Source organism: Triticum aestivum, chromosome 4D, assembly GCF_018294505.1.
Source record: "Triticum aestivum cultivar Chinese Spring chromosome 4D, IWGSC CS RefSeq v2.1, whole genome shotgun sequence".
Taxonomy (NCBI): Eukaryota; Viridiplantae; Streptophyta; class Magnoliopsida; order Poales; family Poaceae; genus Triticum; species Triticum aestivum.
This window is the reverse complement of record NC_057805.1, coordinates 421,182,542-421,205,785: the sequence shown is the minus strand read 5'-3', so window position 1 is coordinate 421,205,785 and position 23,244 is coordinate 421,182,542. Positions and strand designations below refer to the sequence as shown.

The following is a 23,244-nucleotide window of genomic DNA, read 5'->3' as shown; positions in this document are numbered from 1 at the left end:
ATGTGTTTGTTGTTGTGGACCGATTCTCTAAGATGGCTCATTTCATACCATGCAACAAGATAGGCGATGCTTCACATGTTGCAAATCTCTTTTGTAGGGAAATTTTGCGTCTACATGGAGTGCCAAAGACGATTGTCTCGGACCGCGACGTCAAGTTCCTAAGCTACTTTTGGAAGACTTTATGTGCCAAGTTCGGGATCAAGCTTTTGTTCTCTTCAGCATGCCATCCTCAAACCGACGGCCAAACGGAGGTCACGAACCAGACGCTCTCCACTCTCCTATGCGTGTTGATCAAGAAGAACATCAAGGAGTGGGAGGAGTGCCTACCCATCGTCGAGTACACCTACAACCGCGCAAGACACTCTACTACCAGCAAGTCCCCCTTCGAGGTCGTCTACGACTTCAACCCGTTGTCCTCATTGGACATTCTACCTCTACCACTGCAAGAGCGCATCAACATGGACGCAAGTGCACGAGTGAGCTACCTCAAGAAGATGCATGAAGATACACGGCACACCATCGAGCGCCAAGTACAACGACTCGCGATAAAGCTCACCATCAACAAGCAACCCATGATATTCAACATTGGAGATCTTGTATGGCTACACCTTCGCAAGGAACGCTTCCCCAATGAATACAAGTCCAAGCTACGACCGCGAGCCGATGGACCCTTCAAGGTGCTCGAGCGCTACAACAACAATGCATACAAGATCGACCTACCACGCGACAAGTACTCCGTGAGCGACATCTTCAATGTCAAGGACCTTTCTCCCTACCATGGTGATGAGGCTTTCGATCCGAGGTCGGATCTTTACCAAGGGGAGGGGGGAGATGATGCAGAGCATCCCACGGTCATCCCCATTGAAAGATCGTGGATGTCGCCTAGAGGGGGGTGAATAGGCGCTTTAAAATAATTACGGTTGAGGCTTGAACAAATGCGGAATAAACCTAGCGGTTAATTTGTCAAGCACAAAACCTACAACAACTAGGCTCACCTATGTGCACCAACAACTTATGCTAAGCAAGAAAAACTACTTAGGTGATAGCAAGATATATGACAAGAAACAATATGGCTATCACAAAGTAAAGTGCATAAGTAAAGGGCTCGGGTAAGAGATAACCGAGGCACGCGGAGACGACGATGTATCCCGAAGTTCACACCCTTGCGGATGCTAATCTCCGTTTGGAGCGGTGTGGAGGCACAATGCTCCCCAAGAAGCCACTAGGGCCACCGTAATCTCCTCACGCCCTCGCACAATGCAAGATGCCGTGATTCCACTAAGGGACCCTTGAGGGCGGTCACCGAACCCGTACAAATGGCAACCCTTGGGGGCGGTCACCGAACCCGTACACTTTGGCAACCCTTGGGGGCGGTCACCGGAACCCGTCAAATTGCTCGGGGCGATCTCCACAACCTAATTGGAGACCCCAACGCTTGCCCGGAGCTTTACACCACAATGATTGAGCTCCGAACACCACCAACCGTCTAGGGCGCCCAAGCACCCAAGAGGAACAAGCTCAAGGGTACCAAGCACCCAAGAGTAATAAGCTTCTCAACTTGTAACTTCCACGTATCACCGTGGAGACCTCAAACCGATGCACCAAATGCAATGGCAAGGGCACACGGAGTGCCCAAGTCCTTCTCTCTCAAATCCCACCGAAGCAACTAATGCTAGGGAGGAAAATGAGAGGAAGAACAAGAAGGAGAACACCAAGAACTCCAAGATCTAGATCCAAGGGGTTCCCCTCACATAGAGGAGAAAGTGATTGGTGGAAATGTGGATCTAGATCTCCTCTCTCTTTTCCCTAAAAAACTAGCAAGAATCCATGGAGGGATTGAGAGTTAGCAAGCTCGAAGAAGGTCAACAATGGGGGAAGAACACGAGCTCAAAGGATAAGGTTGAATGGGGAAGAAGACCCCCTTTTATAGGAGCTCCCGAATCCAACCGTTATGTGCTCAGTCCGCGCACGAGCGGTACTACCGCTCAGGGGAGCGGTACTACCGCCCGGGCGGTAGAACATAGAGAGCGGAGCAAAACAGAGGGAGAGGCAGAGCCGTATGAGCGGCACTACCGCTAGAGCCAGCGGTACTACCATTGGCCGCAGCGGTACTGCCGCTTGGCCCAGCGGTACTAGGGGCGGTGGTAGCCGCGGTACTACCGCACACGAGCGGTACTACCGCTCCTACTGCTGCTACTACTGCCGCTGAACCCGACACGAGAAAACCACGTCTCGAGTCGAGGCGGTACCAGCGCGGAACCGGAGCCGTACTACCGCTTATGGCCATAGGCGGTACTACCGCTGTGGGATGGCGGTACTACCGCTTGTGGCGATACGCGGTACTGCCGCTCCGGTCCAGCGGTACTACCGCTGGCGCCAACCTTATGCCAAGTCCACGAAAACAAGTACACTCCAAGGAAGACCAGAACTGCCATAACTTCTGCAAATGAGCTCCGAATTGAGCAAACTCAAGCTTGTTGGATAGAGGAAGACGAGTAGCATCAAAACACCTCAAGATGGACCACCTTTCTTGATTGCGTTGGGTCGATGGAGACTAGATGATTGCTCCCTCATACTCCACTATGGGTGAGCCACTCTTCGGCACATCTTCACAAGTCCATTGACACCACAATGGACGGCAAGCTTCAAGCACTTGATCTCTTCATGATGCTCCGCTTGAACTTGCACACCGCAAACTTGATGACGACCACCGCTTGATGTCGTCCTCCATGGGTTGTATAATATCTTCCTCTTGACGCTAGCCCATGGAAACATACCTAACCCCACACAGAACTCTCACGTAGACCATGGGTTAGTACACAAAGCATAAAGGACAATGCTTACCTTACCATGCGATCACGTGATCCCTCTCGGTACATCTTGTACGCTTTGTGTGTTGATCAACTTGATTCACTCTTTGACTTAGTCTTGATCAAGCTTGAATCTTTCCAACTCTCTTCATTTGGATGATGTCTTGAAGGTAAACATGAATGATCACACACACTTCTTCTTCAAGACATGCTTGCAATAAGCTCAACACTCACAAGACCAATCTTTGGATAATTCCTTTATAGCACCTTGGTCATCACAAACTCTCCTTGAAACCAACAAATGGACTCCAAGAAAAGCCTATGGACAAACCCTTCAAATATAACTCAAGGCAACCATTAGTCCATAAAGATTGTCATCAATTACCAAAACCAAACATGGGGGCACCGCATGTTCTTTCACCCATGGACCTACCTATGTCTCCCACGATACCACTTGGACCAATGACAAGAGCTCGAGCAAAGGCTATCGAAGATAAGGTGAACTCGCTCCTCTCCGAACTACCCCTTTCTACATATGAGACATGGCTACTACCTCAAGCGGAGACCCTATGTGTGATCAGGTACTTGGAGGAAGGTCACGGAGTAGCTGCACCCAACGGACAAGATGGCGAGGACACCTAGTACAAGGACCAAGAGGAAGTGTTGCCAGAAAGCTACAACCACCGGACGACCGGCACCTGTCGGACGTCCGACGCCTGGAGGCACCAGCCGGCCAACCGAGTCCCAGCCTGCGCGTGCTCCAGCGGCCGGACGACCGACAGCGACCAGCTGAGGTCCGACACACTCCAGCCACCGGACGACCGAGCCCCTCCGGACGACCGGTGCCACCATCACAGAACCAAAACGTTAGAAATCCGAAGTCCACTGGACGATCGGCGCCCCGGACGTCCGACGTCCACTGGAAATCCGGCGCCACCTGATCAGAGCCAAAACGTCAGACGTCTGACACCTACCAGACGACCAGACCCTCGCGAGCCACCGGACGTCCGGTAGCTGTCGGACGACCGACGCGTGTGTGCCCACAGCGTGTTGGGCCGAGGCCCTTGTACCCCTTCGTGACCCTAGACTATATATACTCCTCCTCCTCCTCCCTCTTTCTAAGGTTAGCAATGTGATAGCTCATTTTAGAGATAGAGCTTTGCTCATCCACTTGATACTTTCTCCATCGGAGACCGCGGCCTCTTCGGAGAAGATCCCCCAAGTGGACTTAAGACCCCTCACGGGAAGACCTTCAAGACCTCCTCACGGAGAAAAACCCGCTACTTGTATCGTCCTCTGGTGCGTTTGAATCTTGTATCACTCTTTATGTTCATGGATCTAGCACATGTGCGATCGTTCCCGTTGATTTGAGTGTTTCCCCTCGTGCTTTCCCTCGTGTTTCCCCTCGTGTTCTTCGTAGGATCCCCTCCATTTCGTGAAAGATCGGCCTTAGGGTTTCGACCCTACATCATCCGTCCTTTGGCTTTATCCAGCCCGGCAAGCCACCCCCGGGTCGTGGCTCCATCACTTAGTTGCTTTAGAAAAACTGCAAATGAATTCAAAAGGTTGGATTAAACAAAAATTTCTTTAAACAACAAAGTGCAAGCAAGTTCTTACAAGCTACATTTATATAAATTGAGCAACCCCAAATAATTATTTATTTTAAAAGTACAAACATGAAGGGCCTATTTGATTCATAATAATTATAAGAAACAAGAATAGGTAAGAATTGGAGGATTAGAGTGTCATCTCAACTTGAATCTTATAGAATTAAAAATCTATAGGAATTTCGATGAATGATAGCACATGGAAAACAAATAATTCTACAAAGAGTTTTAGTGGATGATTCTTTCTTTCCAAAATACTCCCTCTGTTTTAAAATAATTAAAGTTCTATGATTTTTTTAAGTCATTTTTTAAAGTTTGACCAAGTCTATAAAAAATCCACAAAGATCTAGGATATCAAATATATTTCATAATAAATCTAATGAAGTGGTTTTGGTTTTGTAGATATTAATATATTTTTTGTAGACATAGTCAAACTTAATGAAGTTTGGCTTAGAACAATCCTAGAACTTCAATTATTTTGAAACGAAGAGAGTAGAGTGTAAAAAAATGTAAGATTTTTTTAAGGATTTCAATTCTGGGAATCAAACGACGAACGTAAGAAAGACTTCTACGGATCCAAATCCTTTAAAAATCCTGTGAAATTGCTTTGAATCAAAGGAGCGTAAAGAAATCCAGTGAGGCCAAGCTTGGAATGGTTATATTTCAATACGGAGGTGTATAACTTACACCTGTAAGTTACTGGCCGCTGTGCAAATTTCAGCCGGAATTGAAGCGGGTGTGTATTTTTTACAAGTGTATTCAAAAGAGAAACGGTGATCCAAACAGGGCCTGAAATTCATTTGGATTAGGGTGGCTGCATCCCATTCCCATCGCCATCGTTCCCCACCTCAAACATCTGCGCTCTCTGCCTCACGAACGCGACCCAAAACCCCTCCCTAACCCACTCCGCCTCTCCCCTCTCCTCCGCCATGGCCGCTGGGCGGGCCTTCTTCTGCGCCCCCTCCTCCATCGGAGCCACCGCCCGTCGGCTAGCCTTCGCCTCACCCCCGGCCCGCCCCCTCGCCTCCGCGCCCCACCGCCGCGTCCGCGGCCGCTGCTGCGCCTCAATCTCCTCGTCCTCAGATGCTTCCCCGCCCGCGCCGCCACCCTATGTGCTCACCACGCCGCTCTACTACGTCAACGCGCCGCCGCACATGGGCAGCGCATACACGACCATCGCCGCCGACGCTGTCGCCCGCTTCCAGGCAAGCCTTCATACTACTTTTACAAGTCCATGTCAGGAATTTGAGTACATTACTCGAGATCCACCTGCTGGCAGCCATGTTTGGATACGCAACCCGTATGAAAAAGTATAATGGCTGGTGAATATGCCAGTGCATATGTACCGCTTCATTGTTCTCTAGTTAAGTGGTGAATATGCCAGTGCATATGTACCGCGGGAATGCAGATGCACAGACTTCAGTATCTTTGTGTGTTAGCAGTGCAAATATTTCCAGTTTGATGATTTGTTTGTTAGACTAGTTGAGCTACTGGGAGCATTGCGTACCTTTTGTCGCCCGAGTCCTTCTCTAAGAATTTGTTCATGGTGCTTATCTGGTTGCAGAGATTGCTAGAGAAGAGGGTTATATTCATTACTGGGACAGATGAGCATGGTGAAAAAATTGCCACCTCTGCAGAGGCCAGTGGTAGAAACCCCAAGGAGCACTGTGATATAATTTCAAATTCATACAAGATGCTTTGGGCTGATGTATGTGACAACACAAAGTATTTTCAGTCTACCATTTCACAATATGTCATAAATCTGGAGCTCACATTTCTCTTCCAACTTTGTTTTTGCTTGCAGCTAGACATCGAGTATGACAAGTTTATTCGCACAACTGATCCTAAGCACGAGGCTGTTGTTAATGACTTCTATTCTAGAGTTCTAAGTAGTGGTGACATATATAGGGCTGATTACGAAGGGCTTTACTGTGTCAGCTGTGAGGAGTACAAGGCAAGCTTCTTTGTACCTTTCTCATATAGCAGCACTAGTACATTTTTTTAGGTAAATGTATTTATACATGTATGAATGGTTAGTTAACAAAAGTGTTATCATGGGCATCTATGTAGATCATCTCTACAGTTATATATTGGTAATTTTACCAAATAATAATGTCTGTTTTGTTGATTGCGCACAGGATGAAAAAGAGTTGGGGGAAAATAATTGCTGTCCTGTGCATCTGAAGCCTTGTGTACCTAGAAAGGAAGATAATTATTTCTTTGCCTTGTCAAAATATCAGCATAAATTAGAAGAGCTACTGACAAGCAATCCCAATTTTGTAAGGCCATCACATCGTTTGCACGAGGTGAGGCGTTATTCTCTATGTTTTGTTCAATCTGATGTGTGTTTATTGAGTTACTGGCTTAGTGCTAAAAATTGTGGCCGATTGCTTATTAAATGGAGATTCTAATTATATTGATTTGACTACTGACAAGTTAAAAAAATATGCATCATGTCAGCATATAAATTTTTGAAGATTTGGCATGATTTTCTCAAATATATCTGTGCAGTCAAATATGTAACAAACTACGTGGATTTTGTCGGGTTGTTGAATTCCTTCTTGACAAGAAGTGCTGTTGGCATGTTGAACAAACATCATCATAATACATTTCCTTTCTGGCAACCTGTCAAATGGTCACTTAGATATCATCCTAATACGGCAATACCTAACTAGATTAAAGGTTAGAACCTAGATGTTAGTGTTTACCAGTTTTGAAAAAGAAAGCTTCCAAAGGGTTGTGTGTACTATATGGTAATAGTTAAAATAGTCGATAGACAGTGAAGAGTGTCTTTAGACCACAACGGTTCTCATGTAATACCTAGCTTTTACAGCATATCATATGTCAGGGTTTAGCGGCATACAGTGCGAGTTTGGTGTTGGGGAGCCATGGTTGTTCAATCCAATCCTGGACTTCGCCACCTGATGTAGTTGCTGGTAATTTCCCCAGCCCATCTTCGTAATCGAGTTGCGGTGTTTTGTCTAAAAAGCTTACTAAGCACTTGAAGCCTGGCCATTACATGTTTATTTTCCTTGCGCTGGCAAGATGGATCTCAACTATGACATCTCAAAGTACATGTGTGCATCGGCGCATGCCTACACATTGACTGACCATAATGCACTTTATTAAGTAGCCTCTGTTCTTCTCACAGTAACACACCTTGGTTTTGTGTACAGTGATAGGATAATATAATTTTTTTCTTATAGAAGTGTCCAAGATTCATATTTTCATACTCTGCTTCATGTTTTAGCTTTCAGTAAAAATATAACCCTTGACGCTTCATTAATTGCCAATCTTTCAGCTCACATGTGTTTATTTTCATGGTATTAGAATGCCCTTATTTCTTTGTTATTTTACTAATTAAGACACAGCTGTAGGTCGAAGGCTGGATTAAAAGTGGATTGAGAGACTTCTCTATTTCTCGTGCATCTGTCGAGTGGGGTATTCCAGTGCCAAATGACACCAAACAAACAATATACGTGTGGTTTGATGCCTTATTAGGGTATGTTTGTATGTCTCATACCTGCTGCTTGGCATTTTAGTAAGCATGAACAGGTTGCATATTCTTACTCAAATTCTACTGGATAGATATGGCTGTATGTGGCGTGTTGTCTGATATACTCAACTTCATTGATTTATATTCATGTTTGGCAATGACAATTCTTAGATAAATTGTTCTTTTGTTTACTCGAAACTGTGAACTTTCTATGCAAAAGCAAAAGATGCCCCAGTCTCTTAGTCCATGCATGTAGTAAATGAGCAGTTAACTTGCAGACTTGAAATCTTGAAATGAGGCTAGAGTACGTAATCTTATGTAGCATTGCCTATTACTTTGTTTCGTACTGGTTGTTCATTTCTGTATGTTTGTCTCTTTAGTTATCTTTCTGCGTCCCTAGATGATGGGGAGCAGGCAAGTTTACAGCAAGCTGTTGATCGGGGTTGGCCTGCATCTCTACACCTGATAGGAAAGGTTGGTTTTGGGCAAATAATTTTTGCAGCTTCTTCAAACATTCATGTTTTTGTTTCAACTTATAGCAAAACACCATATTGATTGATTCCTTCTTATCGTCGTAAGGAGCTCTCATTTTGATGTGAACTTAGATAGTACCACTTTTTTTTTTAGTGTTGCTAAGAGAAAGTGCTGAAATATGACATTTGTCAAATGAATAAACAAACATAAACTCCTTTATGTTGATCTATATAGTAACCAGCTAACATCACATAGCCACTCAGTTTTCCATATGGCGAAACTCGGGGACAAGTTTCACTCCTTCCAGTTCTCAAGATTAGATCCTGTTTCATTTAAACTTATTTTGATAGGGCCCTTGTGCCTCAGCTGCAGTTACTTGCACTAATAAAAATATCATGTGTTATGCTGGGTTTGGTGACTTGGCACTCGTAGGTCACAGTTGAAACAATTTTGACAGATGCATCCCCTAATTCCGAAAAGTGAGAGACGTGTGACAGCTAAGAAATAGAAAGAACAACACATCTCTTCTCATATGTTAAATCTGATGTATTTTATTATGTTTCATAATACCTGAAGATGCCAATGTCATAAAATGTACTGTTAATCTACTGATTCCAGTACAATTTACTTGGAGCTGGTCACTGTAGATATTGACATTTTTGTCCCATTTAAAAGCAATAATATTGGATAAACTTCTTTGTTTTATATGTTCATTCATTTTGTGACGATCTCTTGTACATGTACCTCAGGACATATTGCGGTTTCATGCAATTTATTGGCCAGCAATGTTAATGTCAGCAGGGATAAGCGTTCCTGATGCAGTTTTTGGCCATGGATTCTTGACAAAGGTGACCTCACATATTTCCAATGTTCTTGTTTCCACATCAACTGATAACGATATAACACCATACAGCACATAGTATTTTGAGCATGTCTATGTGATCATCGTATTTGATAAGGCCTTTTCCTGCAACTACATGTGCATTTCCCATCTAGACATTTGGACATCGGTTGCATACTTCCACTCAGTATCATGTCTACCTTAGAATACATCACGTTTTACATATGTACGATTTTAATCTACTCCCTCCGTCCGGTGAAAAGTGTACATATAGAAATTTTAGGACAAATTATGGAGTGGAGTAAAAAATGCATTGGGAAGATGCAAGCCACCATCTCTCTCCTCTTTAATTACCCAACCCCCAATGAGCTAAGTGCATGTAGAAATTGAGGAGACCATGTGTAGAATATTATTGGTCTTGATTACCGTGTGATGAGAGAAAAGCATTTTTTCTACTTTAAAGTGCATTGGGAAGATAGAAGTACACTCCTTTGTGGACAAATTTTAAAGCCAAACGTACACTCTTCACCGGACGGAGGGAGTAACTTGTATAATGGTACTGCACATGACACAAGTTAGCACACCTATATTAGTGTATATATGTATTAGCATTTATCCTTTTACCTGTTGGTATTTCACATGTTCTATAGTTTTGGCTTTGTAGCTCATAGATAATTCTGTATTTTTGGCCACCTTCTTCTCGATTTTTCAAGTTTACAACCCTCTACTATGTGTGTACTTCAAATTGTAAGAACTTATGTTCTCCTTTTTATGTGAAATAAATGTTTGTCTTCTCCCTCCTTTTGTAACATTTGTCCATTTTTCTGGGAAATTCTATTTCACAATAGTTTTTTCATTGCTGCAGGACAGGTTGAGTAGGAGTAGTCTTTAATTTTATAGGGATGTGTACGGTCCAATGGCATTAGCTATTATAAATTTTGCACCTCATTGGTGCGCATGGTTGTCTTGGACAGATATTGTGAAACACAGCAACTGCTTTGTAGTTGTGTCTTTGAGTAACAAATATAAATTCTATCTGGGCTCCCAGCCACTTTTATCTCATTAAATCACTTTTATTTCATGCAGCTGCTTTTTATTTTGCAAATTTTAGGATGGCATGAAGATGGGAAAATCGCTAGGCAACACACTTGAACCAAAGGATCTGGTAGGCAGATTTGGAGCGGATGCTGTTAGGTACTTCTTCTTGCGGGAAGTAGAATTTGGCAATGATGGGGACTATTCAGAAGAACGTTTTATCAATACAGTCAATGCACATCTTGCTAACACAATTGGTATTTATGCGTGCTAAAACTTTTATTCACTTATTTTTGGCTTATGCTTTAGTTGGTATTAACTGTCTGTCTTAAGTGATTAGTGATGATACTGTTCTCATCTGAACAGGAAACCTTCTCAATCGAACGCTTGGTCTCCTAAAAAAGAACTGCAATTCCACCTTAGCTTTTGATTCAATTGCTGCTGCAGATGGCAATTCATTCAAGAATAATGTTGAAAACTTGGTAAGTTGGTCTCTTTGGTATCTTTGGAACTGATGACAAACCATTGATCTGTCATTGCATTACTTCTCATGGGGTGTAGGTTGTCTGAATTGGCTTAATAAAGTGAACTTCTAGACAGTAAACGGTCTAAATAGAAAAAAAAAAATCTTTGTGAGGGAAATCGTTTCCAATTATGCATTACAAAAGCTTGAAACCCTTTATATGTAATGATTGCTCCTTGTTTGGTGCTCCTTTAAGTTCTGTTTCTTGGCCTACAGAAAGTAAAGACATCCACCATAATGATCCTAGCTGAACTGTTTTATTATTTCTCCTTGGAGCTATAGATAATGGATATGATATTTGCTGAACTGACATGTGACAATGAGCCAACAAGCGCTTCAGACACTGTCAGCACGTGTTGTCCATTATGAATTGGTCCCACTTGATATTTCAGGCACATGTTGTATTTGGATATTTCAGATCATCACCTGCTATTCATCTGCCTAATAAAAAGATTCTTTTAACACATGTTTGCATGTACTGCACTTCTGTTGTATCTGTTGGTGTTACAGTGATATAAACTGTTTATACAGGTGGACAAGGCGAAGGGCCATTACGAAAATCTTTCGTTGACATCAGCATGCGAAACTGTTCTAGAAATTGGTAACTTGGGAAACTTGTACATTGACGAGCAAGCACCATGGTCTTGTTTCAAGCAAGGGGGCGAGATTGCTGAAAAGGCTGCAAAGGTAAACACTTGAAAGTTGAAACTATATCTATTTCTCTTCCTTTTGGGCTTGCCGTGTTTGTTTCAGATTTTACTTGCCAAAATTTAATGCTGACAAGGTCAAACTGCATGATGCATTAGTTGCTTCTTTTCATGTTTGTAAAAGAAACCCACTTTCAAACAGAAGAGCACTCTTTGAGCTTCAAAATTCTTTATATTCTGTACATCTGAGTACCTAATTCCGATGTCACAGCAACTCTGTTGTTGTGGCTGTAATAATGAAACTATAACATGACTTTAGTCGTTCTGATGAATTGTTGAGATGATTTTGGGGTGGCTAGTTTGTGTTATTTATTTGATGTTATTATTTTATTTTGTTTGTGATATTTGCCTTATTCTTTTTTTTTGTCTGCACTTCACTACAGGATCTCGTCATTATTCTAGAGACAATGAGAATAATTGCAATAGCATTGTCTCCAATCACCCCAAGCCTTTCGTTGAGGATTTATACACAGCTTGGTTTCACAGAAGACCAGTTTCGTACATTGAGATGGGTATGTTCTTGTATGTCCAGGGATATGCTATTTAGGTCTAAACCCAATTTTGCAAAGTATTTTACAGCCATTGTCTAGTGTGTATATGAACTAACACCCTCAGAGAACACAATCTTCAAACTATAAATAGCAGATATGCAATATAAAAAATTTCCAGTGGCGCGACATGCTTACAACCCTGTGCTAACTGCCCTGCAGGATGATACCAAATGGGGAGCCCTTAAAGCAGGCCAGGCAATGATGGATCCGAAGCCAATTTTTGCCAAAATAGAAACCGAAGTCGAAGAGAAAGATCAAGCAAGTCCAAAGGAGGGGAAGGGCGGGAAGAAGAAAGCACGTAGCAAAGGGCTCGTGGAGGCATGAGTTAAGCTTGTGACTTTGTGAGTACTGACTGGATGGCTCCTCAACTGTAGAACCCAGATGCCTGTTCTGCAAAACCATCTCATAGCTGATGGTGTAGATAGCATAAAAGCTTTGGTGGCAAAGAAGGCTTTGACTTTTTGTAGAGAGAACTGAACTTAGCAATTCTGTTCTCTCAGGCTTTGAAATTCAAAATTGTACTACATTGAGATGGCAAAATTGGTGCACCCCCTCGTTTGAAAATGTAGTATAAGGCATTCACGTATTCCACCAGTTAGCTCAAAATTTTCTTTTCTAGAATACACACGAGAGTGACATTTAGATTATGTGAGTCAAAGGTAATGCAGTTGGATCTGTAACTTTTTGATGCCTCATTAATATTGCTTGTGAGCTGTGGCGATGTCCATCAAGAATTACAAATGCACCAAAAGGCCTACGCCTCTTCGGCGACCGGGGTGAAGGAGACGAGCTTGCGGCCTTTGTTGGCCGCCGCCTCGTACACCTCCACCTTGTACGCGTCCTTCTTGCCGGCGACGTTCAGCGCCTGGACGAGGAGCCGGTAGTTGAAGCCTGACACCACCTGCACCGTGCCCAGCACCACCTTGCTGAACCTGAGCCGGCCGCCCGCCTGCTTCACGTGCTCCCCCACCGCCCAATTGCCGAGCCCCTGGATCTTCGGGTCGTTGATGTTACGGATGTGTTCCCACCCGCCGGGCATCGCCGTGGCGGGCATGGCGACCGCGTAGATGATGGCGGCCACCCCGATGACGAGGGTGATGCTGGTCCTCATGGCTGCTGGTTTTCGCTGTGCTGGCTTTGGATCTATCAGTGAGGTTTGGAAGCTTAAGAGCGGTCAGATACTCAGATCAGTCGGGGCACTGACACGTGAACCGGGGGCGTTTAAATAGAAGCGCTGGGACATGGTCGAATACACAGACGGAGATAACTAAATGCATGTCATATACACCATATATCTATCTAATAAATTATTGCTTTGTATCTAAAAGTATCAATTAATGTGGTTGATCCCTTGATGCATACCGATACATTTTTTTTGAGCATCAGTACAGACACAAGCGCTCATATATACGCGCATACACTCATCTCTATGAAACACACACGTACACCCTACCCCGAGATTTACGAAAGCCACCATAGGCGCCTTGTCGTCGACGGGAACGTCTCCTCCCACTGAAAGTGCATCGCCGGAAATCCTAAAATAAATCCAGGAATAATGCGAACACCAGGATTTGAACCCTGGTGGGTTGGGGATACCACTATCCACCTAACCATCTCAACCACATTCTTGATGCATGCCCTATAAGGCTGGGTGTAATGGGTAGTATCACAAGTTCTTTTTTTTTGTGAGGAGTGTAGTATCACAAGTTACTCCCTCCGTTCTTAAATATAAGTCTTTTTAGAGATTTCAATATGGACTACATACGGAGCAAAATGAGTGAATCTACACTCTAGACTACGTCTATATACATCCGTATGTAGTCCATATTGAAATCTCTAGAAAGACTTATATTTAAAAACGGAGGGAGTACAAGTTAGTATCATGCATATGATACTAGTGTATGATAGTATCTCTGTAATGTATAGTATTATAGATTAATATCTCAGATGATCCTATTTATTGACATGCAAGACACATACTAGTACAATATTTATTATGATACGATGTCATAATACGATAATCAATTCCATTTTTTCACTTAATTCTATGCCACCTCATAAAAAATTCCTAGCTAACATGCATGATATAACTATGACACCCCCATTACGGTTAGCCTAAGGTGGTACCAATGTTTCCTTAGAAAAAAAGCGTCCACTAATTGGTTCCATATCAATATCTGATACTGATTTAAATGTTTGCTTATAGAAACATCCATCAATTGATTCCATGATGGATCTAATGATATTAATTCGCTGTTATGAATGCTGATATATTTTTCTATAAACTTGGTCAAACTTAGAAAATTTAACAAAATTTACGCGAAGTAAAAATAAACTGAGGGAATATTACTCCCTCCATCACAGTTTAAAGGGCGTATCTTCAAAACCAGATTTTTTTCACAATTAGAGGGAAACAGGGCGCAGGTCATTAATTAGCCTATTAACCGCATCGTTTTGGGAGGAATTAGCCCGCTGAAATTACTCCTTCCGCTTGCCTTCCTGATGCGCATGCATGGTGTGAACTGAAACTTTAGGTGGAGGTGTGAATCGGTTTTGTTTGCATGCATGGTTGTGCGAGGCCTTTTGCATGGCTGTTTCCTTCTTTTACTGGACGGGGAGGTTACTATGCGTTTGTTTGGCGATTAATTAGGCGCATATCCTTAACTACCGCAGCTCCAGTGCATCTGTTATTCCTGCCAATCGCTAGCAACCTTGGGCCCAGAGAGATGTGAGGTACGCCCTTTAAACTGTGATGGAGGGAGTATTAAAGTAGACGCAAGACACTGAGACCAAAATATCTACAAGCACAATATACGAAATAGATATCATCGATATACATGTACGATTAAGTCATTATTCGTCCACAACAGTGCAATCAAGAGGGGATAACACATACTCATGCCGACATCACCAAATCCAACTACCAATGGTGAGGACACATATTTTCGGACAAGGTGCATGGTTCAACACTTATGAAAGTGTGTCATTGTAGGGTCCGGCCAGTAATGGCCAGAGTGTTAATTGTTACACTGGACAGAAAATAGTGTTCTGGTCACCATCTTGACGGTGGATCTTAGAGAGCCACCTAACATAATGCTCCACTAGAAACTACTAGTACAATGCCCGTGCATTGCCACGGGCTCTTAAAATAGTTTGCAAGAGTTATATAAAGATAATGCATGTTAAATTTCACACGTACGGACAATATAATACAGACACAATTATTTAATAATTAAAGTACATTTTTGCAATGTAAATTGCCAAAAAGAAAAATTAACGGCATGTCCATGTAACAAACTTAATGGAGTTCCAACTAAACATCTATTATAAAATTATTAATATCTAGGTTATACGCTTAAGAAATTCTTTCACAATATACGGAAAGTTGTCTTTAGCTTCATTCCCACGATGTTTTAGCAAGTATAATAAAAACTGCTTTCTCAACTCATATCCATCCTGCACAAACAATATATGTAGTTAGTATGAAAATAAGTAACGGACAATACTCACCGCGCAAACCGGCTTGACCCGTTCCACCAGAGCATAAAATGAATCATCGCTAATCATAATTCCCATTAACATCAACCAGTATTCTTGGTGTTTATTACTGTTAGTCAACTGGCATTTCAAGTTTCATTACTGCCTGAAATGAAGGTTATCACTCTAAAATAGCATGGTCATATTAGTGACCGTGCAAACTTCAAGATTTAAAACCGATAAGCAGCCCTTCAAATTGGAAAGGGTGCACGTGCAGCGCACGTAAGTTTAGGAATTTCTTCATCATTTTGATTATCTAAATCAATTTTTTTCATAATAGTTGTCACAATAACATGTTATGTTTAACAAGAATTGGTCTAAACTGAAATTTTATAACAATCCAAAGTCCAATTTCGGCAAACAGCCTCCTCGCTAGCAAGATGTGTCAGCACCATCCAATCGCCATCTCGCAACTGTCATCCTGGTGGTTTGGATTTCTGAATATGTTTGTCTCTTTCCTGCCGCACGCAACACTTTATCTCCATGTCACGCCGAATCTTCTTTTTGGGCTATCATCAGGGGATTTTGTCTACCTAAATATAATTACACACCATGAAGACAAGCTCGAATTGCTGGTGGCTTGGATCGTCTCAACAACACCCAACCAAGAACCAACCGACCAGGCTCGATCCTCTGCAAGGAGGGCATACCAAATCATCTCCTTTTTTATCAACACAGATAGAATGTTCAAAACAATGCCATCGTAATCAACATGGGCAAAACATAGCAAAAAATAAGGACATGCTATTGTTCTACGCGAGACAATAAGCAACTTCAGCATCCAGTGTCCCATCATCTACCATGAAGATTGGGAACTCCGTCGTTCCAAGATATGCTTCAATATTTCAATATTTCAAGATTGGGAACTCATTGCATGTAACTTTTTTCTTGCTTGTTAGCATAAACCCAGACATTGTCACCCCACAACAGAAAACATTAAGGTTTCAAAACAAAAGAAAACATTTGAACAAAAGAAAGTTAACGTATAGCAGATCTCAACCCATCTTACATCGCAAACTGTTAACCCCAATATTTCATGATCTGAATGGGGGAATTAAGGTTGGATTTTGTCTCTGACGAATCAGATTTCTGGACATTGTCAACATCAAGATTCCATCGCATGGTTTCATAACAATCAACCTGTACATGGATCTCTGATTAAATTCTAGCCACTACCATGAAGCTCCCGGTCAGCAAGAGTTGTATTTTTTCTGTTTAAGCGGGCACCTAGTTTTTCTAATACATGGATGTAATTCTCCCCATGTGGCTCAAAAGAAGCATGATGCCCCTGGGTTCCTGAACCTTGACCCAACGCCACCCATTTATTTGTGACAATTTATGCCCAAATTTATCTCAAACAAAAGGTATGCCCAGATCTGTAACACAAGCAGCTGAACAATTAAAAAATATAAATATCCTAGCCTTCTTTTTCATACGACTCATGAGATTCTACAGCAACAAAAATGATTTTACATTGTTTTTCACACACACATGAACCAGAGCTGCTAGGCAGCAATATTCCACCATTTGACAATAACTATAACAATAAAGAATGACTACCAGACCATATCCTTTACTACATAATGGAATACTAATGTGCAAACAAATGCCACCATTGCTACTGAAGTATTCATATCATCGAGTAAGAATGGTTGCATGTTTATCACCTTTTCCAATTCAATGAAACTGATGTTATAACGCATTACACATGCTATGAAAGAAATTGATGAGAACAATATTACATTTGCTCTTACTGCAAATCAACACCAACAAATCTATAATAGGTTCATGCATAAAGCAAGTGAATTTGAAAAAGAAACCAGAACCTTATTAAGTGATCCTAATTCCATGCGAAGTTGCCTAGGAAAAATAGAAGTGGAGGATCAAGGTGGATTCCAAATAATAGTAATATAATACTCCTTCAAGGTAAAAAAATGAAATCTAGTGGGTACAAGCATTTTGAATAATAAACAAAATTAAGATCTAACTATATACGTGCAATACATGTTTCTAAAATTCAAAGTATGTATGAATATATGTAAATAAAAGTTTTGCTTAGGTCATAATTTTTCATACTTCACAAACATCTTATCCTGTCAAATCATTGGTGCACATCCCCATTGTGCAGGATTTTTTTGGAACTTCCTATCTCCACTTACATCATGGATAGCATACAGCAAAAGTTAATTAAAATTCAATAGACTTCTATGAGATGACATGAGTGACGATCGGTGCAGGTTTATGGCATTGAGCATCATCTACTAACCCTTCAAAATGATGATTTTCATTTGGACCAAGTACATCTCAAGCTGCAAGCACAATAAAATCACCATGGGCTTGGAGCCCACCATCTCTCCACGTTCCTGCATGTGAAGAATTAACCAGTGCCCCAAGTCAGAACTACTGCTAACCTTATTCATGTAGACCTTACTAAAAATTCAGAAAATATGCAGAGTATCCATTTTTGTTAACCTAGCTATCTGCAGTCCAAGACAGAGCGTGACCATAATCCACACTACAACACATGAATATAGCTACCTTATGGGGCATATATGCCTAATCCTCATATCTTCTTGTTTGGAAAAGAGTTGACCATTTGCACATAGTATAGAATGGCGAAGATTGAACATGCTCTCGTACAATTGGGGAATGGTGTGGAGCTCCATAAGCGACGGCGGCGATGCCGGCTACAGTTGTTCTGACAGGAACTAATTTGCTTACTCTTCGTTTTCAGTTAACCACATAGTACTACACTGCCATATACAAAATCAGGAGAGGAAGGTACCTTCTGTACGCCCACTGCACGGGAGAGTTTTGTGGCGGACTGTATACCTGGACGCGATAATCTTGTTTCGGAGGAGCGCCCAACTGCGGCATGGAGGTCAGAGAGGGGTGAGAGCCGGACCGGCGTGATTCACACAGTGCAAACCTGATCAACAAAACGCAAAAGTCCAGCACCTGGTTTACTGCAAGGAGCTCGCTGGTGTCCAGATTCAACCCGAGGTAGACTTGCCCATTATCTCGCCCTTCCGCCATCGGATCGGCGGGATGTCCCCTGCTCAGCCGCTCCCGTCGACAGGTACGGCCGTCCGCGACTGCAGGCGTTGTGGCGGCGGGGGACTCTTGGAGATGCGATCGAGCAGCCTACCCCTTGACTTGCAGAGGCAGGAGCTGATACGGACGCCGATCCCACTGAGGGGCCCGGCGGAGTGCTGGTGCGGACTTGATGATTCGACACATGAAGTCGAATAGATCATGGAACCCGGCACCGCCGCCGGCATCAGCGGGGTCCCGTCGCATGGGTCGTGGTCTAGGCTCGGGGGTCGTGTCGACGGCGGCATGGAGGTAAGAGAGGTGAGAGCCTGCTGGCCGTGCCCTTCCTCCCCTCCCTTCCTTCTGTTCTCCCTGGAACCGCAGCAGGCCATGGAGGAGCTCAGCCGCCGCCGTCGTCCCTCCGACTCTCGCCGGAGCCGTCCGTCGTCGACCCGATCCTGCTGCCATCCGCCAGATCCACAGCAGCCCCGCCGGAGCCCACAACTTGGCCATCACCGTTCCCTCGAGATGCCGCCGCCTCCCCGTGTTGACCGCGTCGCTCACCCGCATTCAGGGATCTTTCGATATCGGATTGTGTTTTCCTTTCCTTGGATTAGGAAACGATGTACCGGGGTCGACGCGGGGCGCGCGGAACGTTTGGTACGGCAGAGTTTTCGTCCGCCCAGGTAAATTGCTAAGCGCGTTTTTGGCTCTGGATTAGATTAAATTAAGTGATTCTGATCGTGTGGTTATAATTGAGCTATGTTGTTATGTGTACGTTAGGCTGGGTACACTTAGCGATGTACATGTTTTCTTCTTTAATAAGTAGTAGAGATGGTTTACTTATGAATTTCTTTAAATCCATTATTTGTTTCCTCAAAATCTATTATTTATTTCCTAAAGCAAATTGCATTAATGAGAGAAATTCACTGATTTGGTTAAGGTAGGAAAGAATCTATTATTTGTTTCCTAAAGCAAATTGCATTAATGGAAGAGATCCGTTGATTTGGCTAAGGTAGGAAAGAATCTATCATTTGTTTCCTAAAGCAAATTGCATTTATGAAAGAGATTCGTTGATTTGGCTAAGCTAGGAAAGTTAGATCCGTGATCTTTTGTCATTAGGAAAGTGTTGAAAATAAACCGTATTAAATCCATTATTTGTTTCCTGAAAATCTATTATTTATTTCCTAAAGCAAATTGCATTAATGAGAGAAATTCACTGATTTGGTTAAGGTAGGAAAGAATCTATTATTTGTTTCCTAAAGCAAATTGCATTAATGGAAGAGATCCGTTGATTTGGCTAAGGTAGGAAAGAATCTATTATTTGTTTCCTAAAGCAAATTGCATTTATGAAAGAGATTCGTTGATTTGGCTAAGCTAGGAAAGTTAGATCCGTGATCTTTGTCATTAGGAAGTGTTGAAAATAAACCGTACCGGACTACCAACTCCTCCATTAGGTTTTTTTTCGCTGGTTAATCTTGGTAGGTCTTTTTTCGTTGGTTAACCTTCGTAGGTCTATTTTTTTGGTACGTGGATGGGTGCGGGTTGGGGCCTCAGGAGGAGGTTTTTTCGGTTTCTGGTGGATAAGTCATAGGTGGGAGTGAGGACGAAAAAAAACCGGACAAAAATGGTGGGACGAAAATAAACCCGGAACGGAGACTACCAACTGCTCCATTAGGAGTAGAGATCATGATGTCCTCAGAGATGGCCGTAAAGAAAGGCACCACTGGAACTTCTTGCGGACATGCCCCAGCCTGAGCCAAATCAATGACAGGGCATGAGCATGTGCGGAGCCAAATGAGTACATGGGTGTACCGACGAACCCCTATTACTTTCGCCCAAAAAATAAGTATATAGGGATATACATGATGTATGTTGCCTTTTCTTTCAGGGCTAAAGCCAAGTTTTATTCATCAAAATCCACAGTGTGTGGGATACAAGCTGCGTCATGAGGCTGGCCAAGGCGCACATGTTGCCCTGAAGCTAGATTAGGAGAAAATCTTGCCAAATTATGAACCTTGACATTAGAGGCCCGACCTTCAAATGTAAAAACACATGTAAAAGAGATAGCTTGCGCTTTAATTTGCTTGACGATGGTCCTCCCTGGTTAATGTCACCAATCACTTGTTTTGAGTCAAAGGCCACGATGAGTTGGTTGATGTGAAGATCCTCAACTAAGCATAGGGCTTCTCTGCATGCGATGACCTCCATTGTCGAGGCATTGTCCACTCCCGTGATAACCAGTGCTGAACCGCCAAGGTAATTTCCATTGCAATCCCGATAGACAGCCGCTGCTGAACCTCCCCTCACTTGTCTAATGCCTGCATCAACATGGATTTTTACATAGTTTGGGGGAGTGGCTTGGACTTCATGTACGTTGGCTGGCACCAGTAATTCATAAGTACGTGTTCGGTTTTTGTCCAGTCGAGCCTTTTTTAGCACAATTTTGTTTAGCCCAGCTATCCACACTACTTCTCTCCACCTCTCTCAGGCCCGAAGCCCATATAAGTAAGCAACTAGCCCAAATGTACAAAAGCCCATTAGCTAGGGCGGCAAATCCCGAATTGAATGGCCCATTAGATACCGGTTCGGCTACAGCTCCAGAGGTTTCTAAAAAACAACTCTACTTGCCCCATATGTATTGTGACATGTTAGATGTTGTCTTTTGCATACTATCTTACCATGAATGCTATTTCCTATTTTTTATTTAAAAAATTGGCGACTTAAAAAAATAATTGGAACTCCGTACACCCAAGTTTGAAATGTTGGCTCCGCTACTGGCCATGAGCCTTAGTGATACCAACTAATCTGAAAGGACACGTAGGCATGGCGTCACCAGACAATAACTGAAAGCACCCAAACCTCATGGTCACGACCACATCGCCACCATGAGATCACACATGTGTGAGAGAGCCACCGAATAACCATCTCCAATGGGGCTGACAAAGGTAGAAGAGGTGCTAGAGGTGTGTTGGACTGGACATATCCCGCCCAAACCTGGCAATATGGGCCAGCCTCGTCGGCCAACGCATGGGCACAGACTTTTGACCCGACACATGCCTGGCACGACACGAGAATAATAGGGCCAGGTCGGCCTTCGGCCTGCCATGGAACAAGGTTGATCCCCAAAGCCAGGCCTTAAGGCCGGGCATGTCACAACCCTTTTTTTTGCGGGCCGACACGACACAACACATACCCCACACATCACGGCACACAGCCCACCCACATGGCACTTTGCCTATTTAGATTTTTCTGTATATTTCTTATATTTTAGTTTTTTTTATATTTTTTTCTTAAATTTTTACAGATAAAAAAACGTTCATGGATATACAAAACTGTTCACGGACTTAAAATGTATTTAAGAATTTATGAAAATAATTCGTGTATTTAGAAATGGTCACGGATATGAAAATAATAATATTCATGGCTTCAAAAAGATGCACACAATTTTTTCACAAACTTGAAAAATATATTTTTATTAAAAAACTATAAAAATGAAAGGAAAACCGGTAGAGCTCATGGAGAAAATAAAGAGAAAAAAACCCACTAGAGAACCTTCTAGAAACTTCAAAAAACGTGAAAGCCAGATCCACACACCTGAACCCCACGCAGCTAGCACAAAATAAAAAAGTCGGCCCAAACAGGACAAAGGCATCAAACAAAAACGAGGAAAACCCTATTTGCCGCATTTTGCTGCAAGTTGTCGACCTATCCCACATGTTCGATGGTACCTGGCCGGCCCAGATAGCTTTTTTTTTTTTACGTGGGATCATTTTCGGGTTTTGGGAACCTTCTGGTTGGTACCAGGTCGGTTTTGGGAGAAGGTTCTTGAACCGATTTTTCTGGTTTTCTTTTTTCTTTTTCCTACTTCTTTTCATTTTTAGTTTTTATGTTTCTTTTTTTAGACATTTTTGTTTCTTTTGTTTCTTTTTTCTTTTGTTCTCTCTTTTGTCAAAAAAATTCAAGATATTCAAAATTGGTTCATGTTTCCAAAAAATGTCTCAAAATTCAAAAATTGTTTGTGTTTTGCAAAAAATGTTCAAAATTCTAAATTTAGAAAATGTTTAAAATGTTCAACATTTGTTTGCCTTTCCAACCATTGCTATGATTTTTCAAAAAGTGCTCGGAAAATTCAAAACTGGTTGTGTTTTCAAAAAATGTTCAAACTTTTGTTTACGTATTAAAAAAATTGCCCTTGAAATTTGTTCAGGATTTCGAAATTGTTTTCTGTTTCAAAATTAAAAAAATGTTCATGCTTTAATTTGTTTTCCATGAATTCCCAAAATGTTCATGTTTTTGATAAAATGTTTGGCAAATTCAAAAATTGTTTGATTTCCTAGAAAAATATGCGTTTGCGAAAATTGTTCGTATGTTCAAAAAATTGCTCAAAATTTGGATAATTGTTCAGGATTTTGTCAAATTGTGTTAAGTCTGAGACTGTCATTAGTTCTTTTAGTGTTCCACTGTGTTTCGGTCAACAGATCTCTTCGATCTTAGTGGTTAGCAGCGAGCTTGCGCAATTAGGCAGTCCCGTGTTTGATTCCTACCCGACGTGCTACCCTTTTTGCGATTTTTTCACCCTCGTAATCGCAGTGCACTGAATTGGCCAGCCCAGTCGACGCACCCTGTG

General features: G+C 42.4%; 2 protein-coding genes across 2 annotated transcripts; one reads left to right on the top strand and one right to left on the bottom strand.

The window, feature by feature from the left end:
- Positions 1-5,236: 5,236 nt before the first annotated feature.
- Positions 5,237-12,743, top strand: LOC123098306 (methionine--tRNA ligase, chloroplastic/mitochondrial). The gene is made up of 12 exons (XM_044520266.1): positions 5,237-5,622; positions 5,982-6,125; positions 6,222-6,371; positions 6,556-6,723; positions 7,795-7,919; positions 8,294-8,387; positions 9,137-9,235; positions 10,340-10,520; positions 10,630-10,745; positions 11,318-11,473; positions 11,877-12,005; positions 12,204-12,743. The coding sequence occupies exons 1-12, from the start codon at positions 5,347-5,349 to the stop codon at positions 12,366-12,368; spliced, it is 1,803 nt and encodes a 600-aa protein (XP_044376201.1). The 5' UTR covers positions 5,237-5,346; the 3' UTR covers positions 12,369-12,743.
- Positions 12,640-13,244, bottom strand: LOC123098308 (putative cysteine proteinase inhibitor 7). The gene has a single exon (XM_044520267.1). It carries the CDS (start codon positions 13,153-13,155, stop codon positions 12,799-12,801), a length of 357 nt encoding a protein of 118 aa, XP_044376202.1. The 5' UTR covers positions 13,156-13,244; the 3' UTR covers positions 12,640-12,798.
- Positions 13,245-23,244: the final 10,000 nt, after the last annotated feature.

What these genes read in the sequence shown, in the direction of transcription:
- LOC123098306 (XM_044520266.1), top strand. Translation starts at nt 5,347, where the DNA reads ATGGCCGCTGGGCGGGCCTTCTTCTGCGCCCCCTCCTCCATCGGAGCC. An exon ending in TGGTTTGATGCCTTATTAGG is followed by an intron (nt 7,920 to 8,293) that starts GTATGTTTGTAT and finishes TTGTCTCTTTAG; the next exon opens with TTATCTTTCTGCGTCCCTAG. An exon ending in AGTTTCGTACATTGAGATGG is followed by an intron (nt 12,006 to 12,203) that starts GTATGTTCTTGT and finishes ACTGCCCTGCAG; the next exon opens with GATGATACCAAATGGGGAGC.
- LOC123098308 (XM_044520267.1), bottom strand. Translation starts at nt 13,155, where the DNA reads ATGAGGACCAGCATCACCCTCGTCATCGGGGTGGCCGCCATCATCTAC.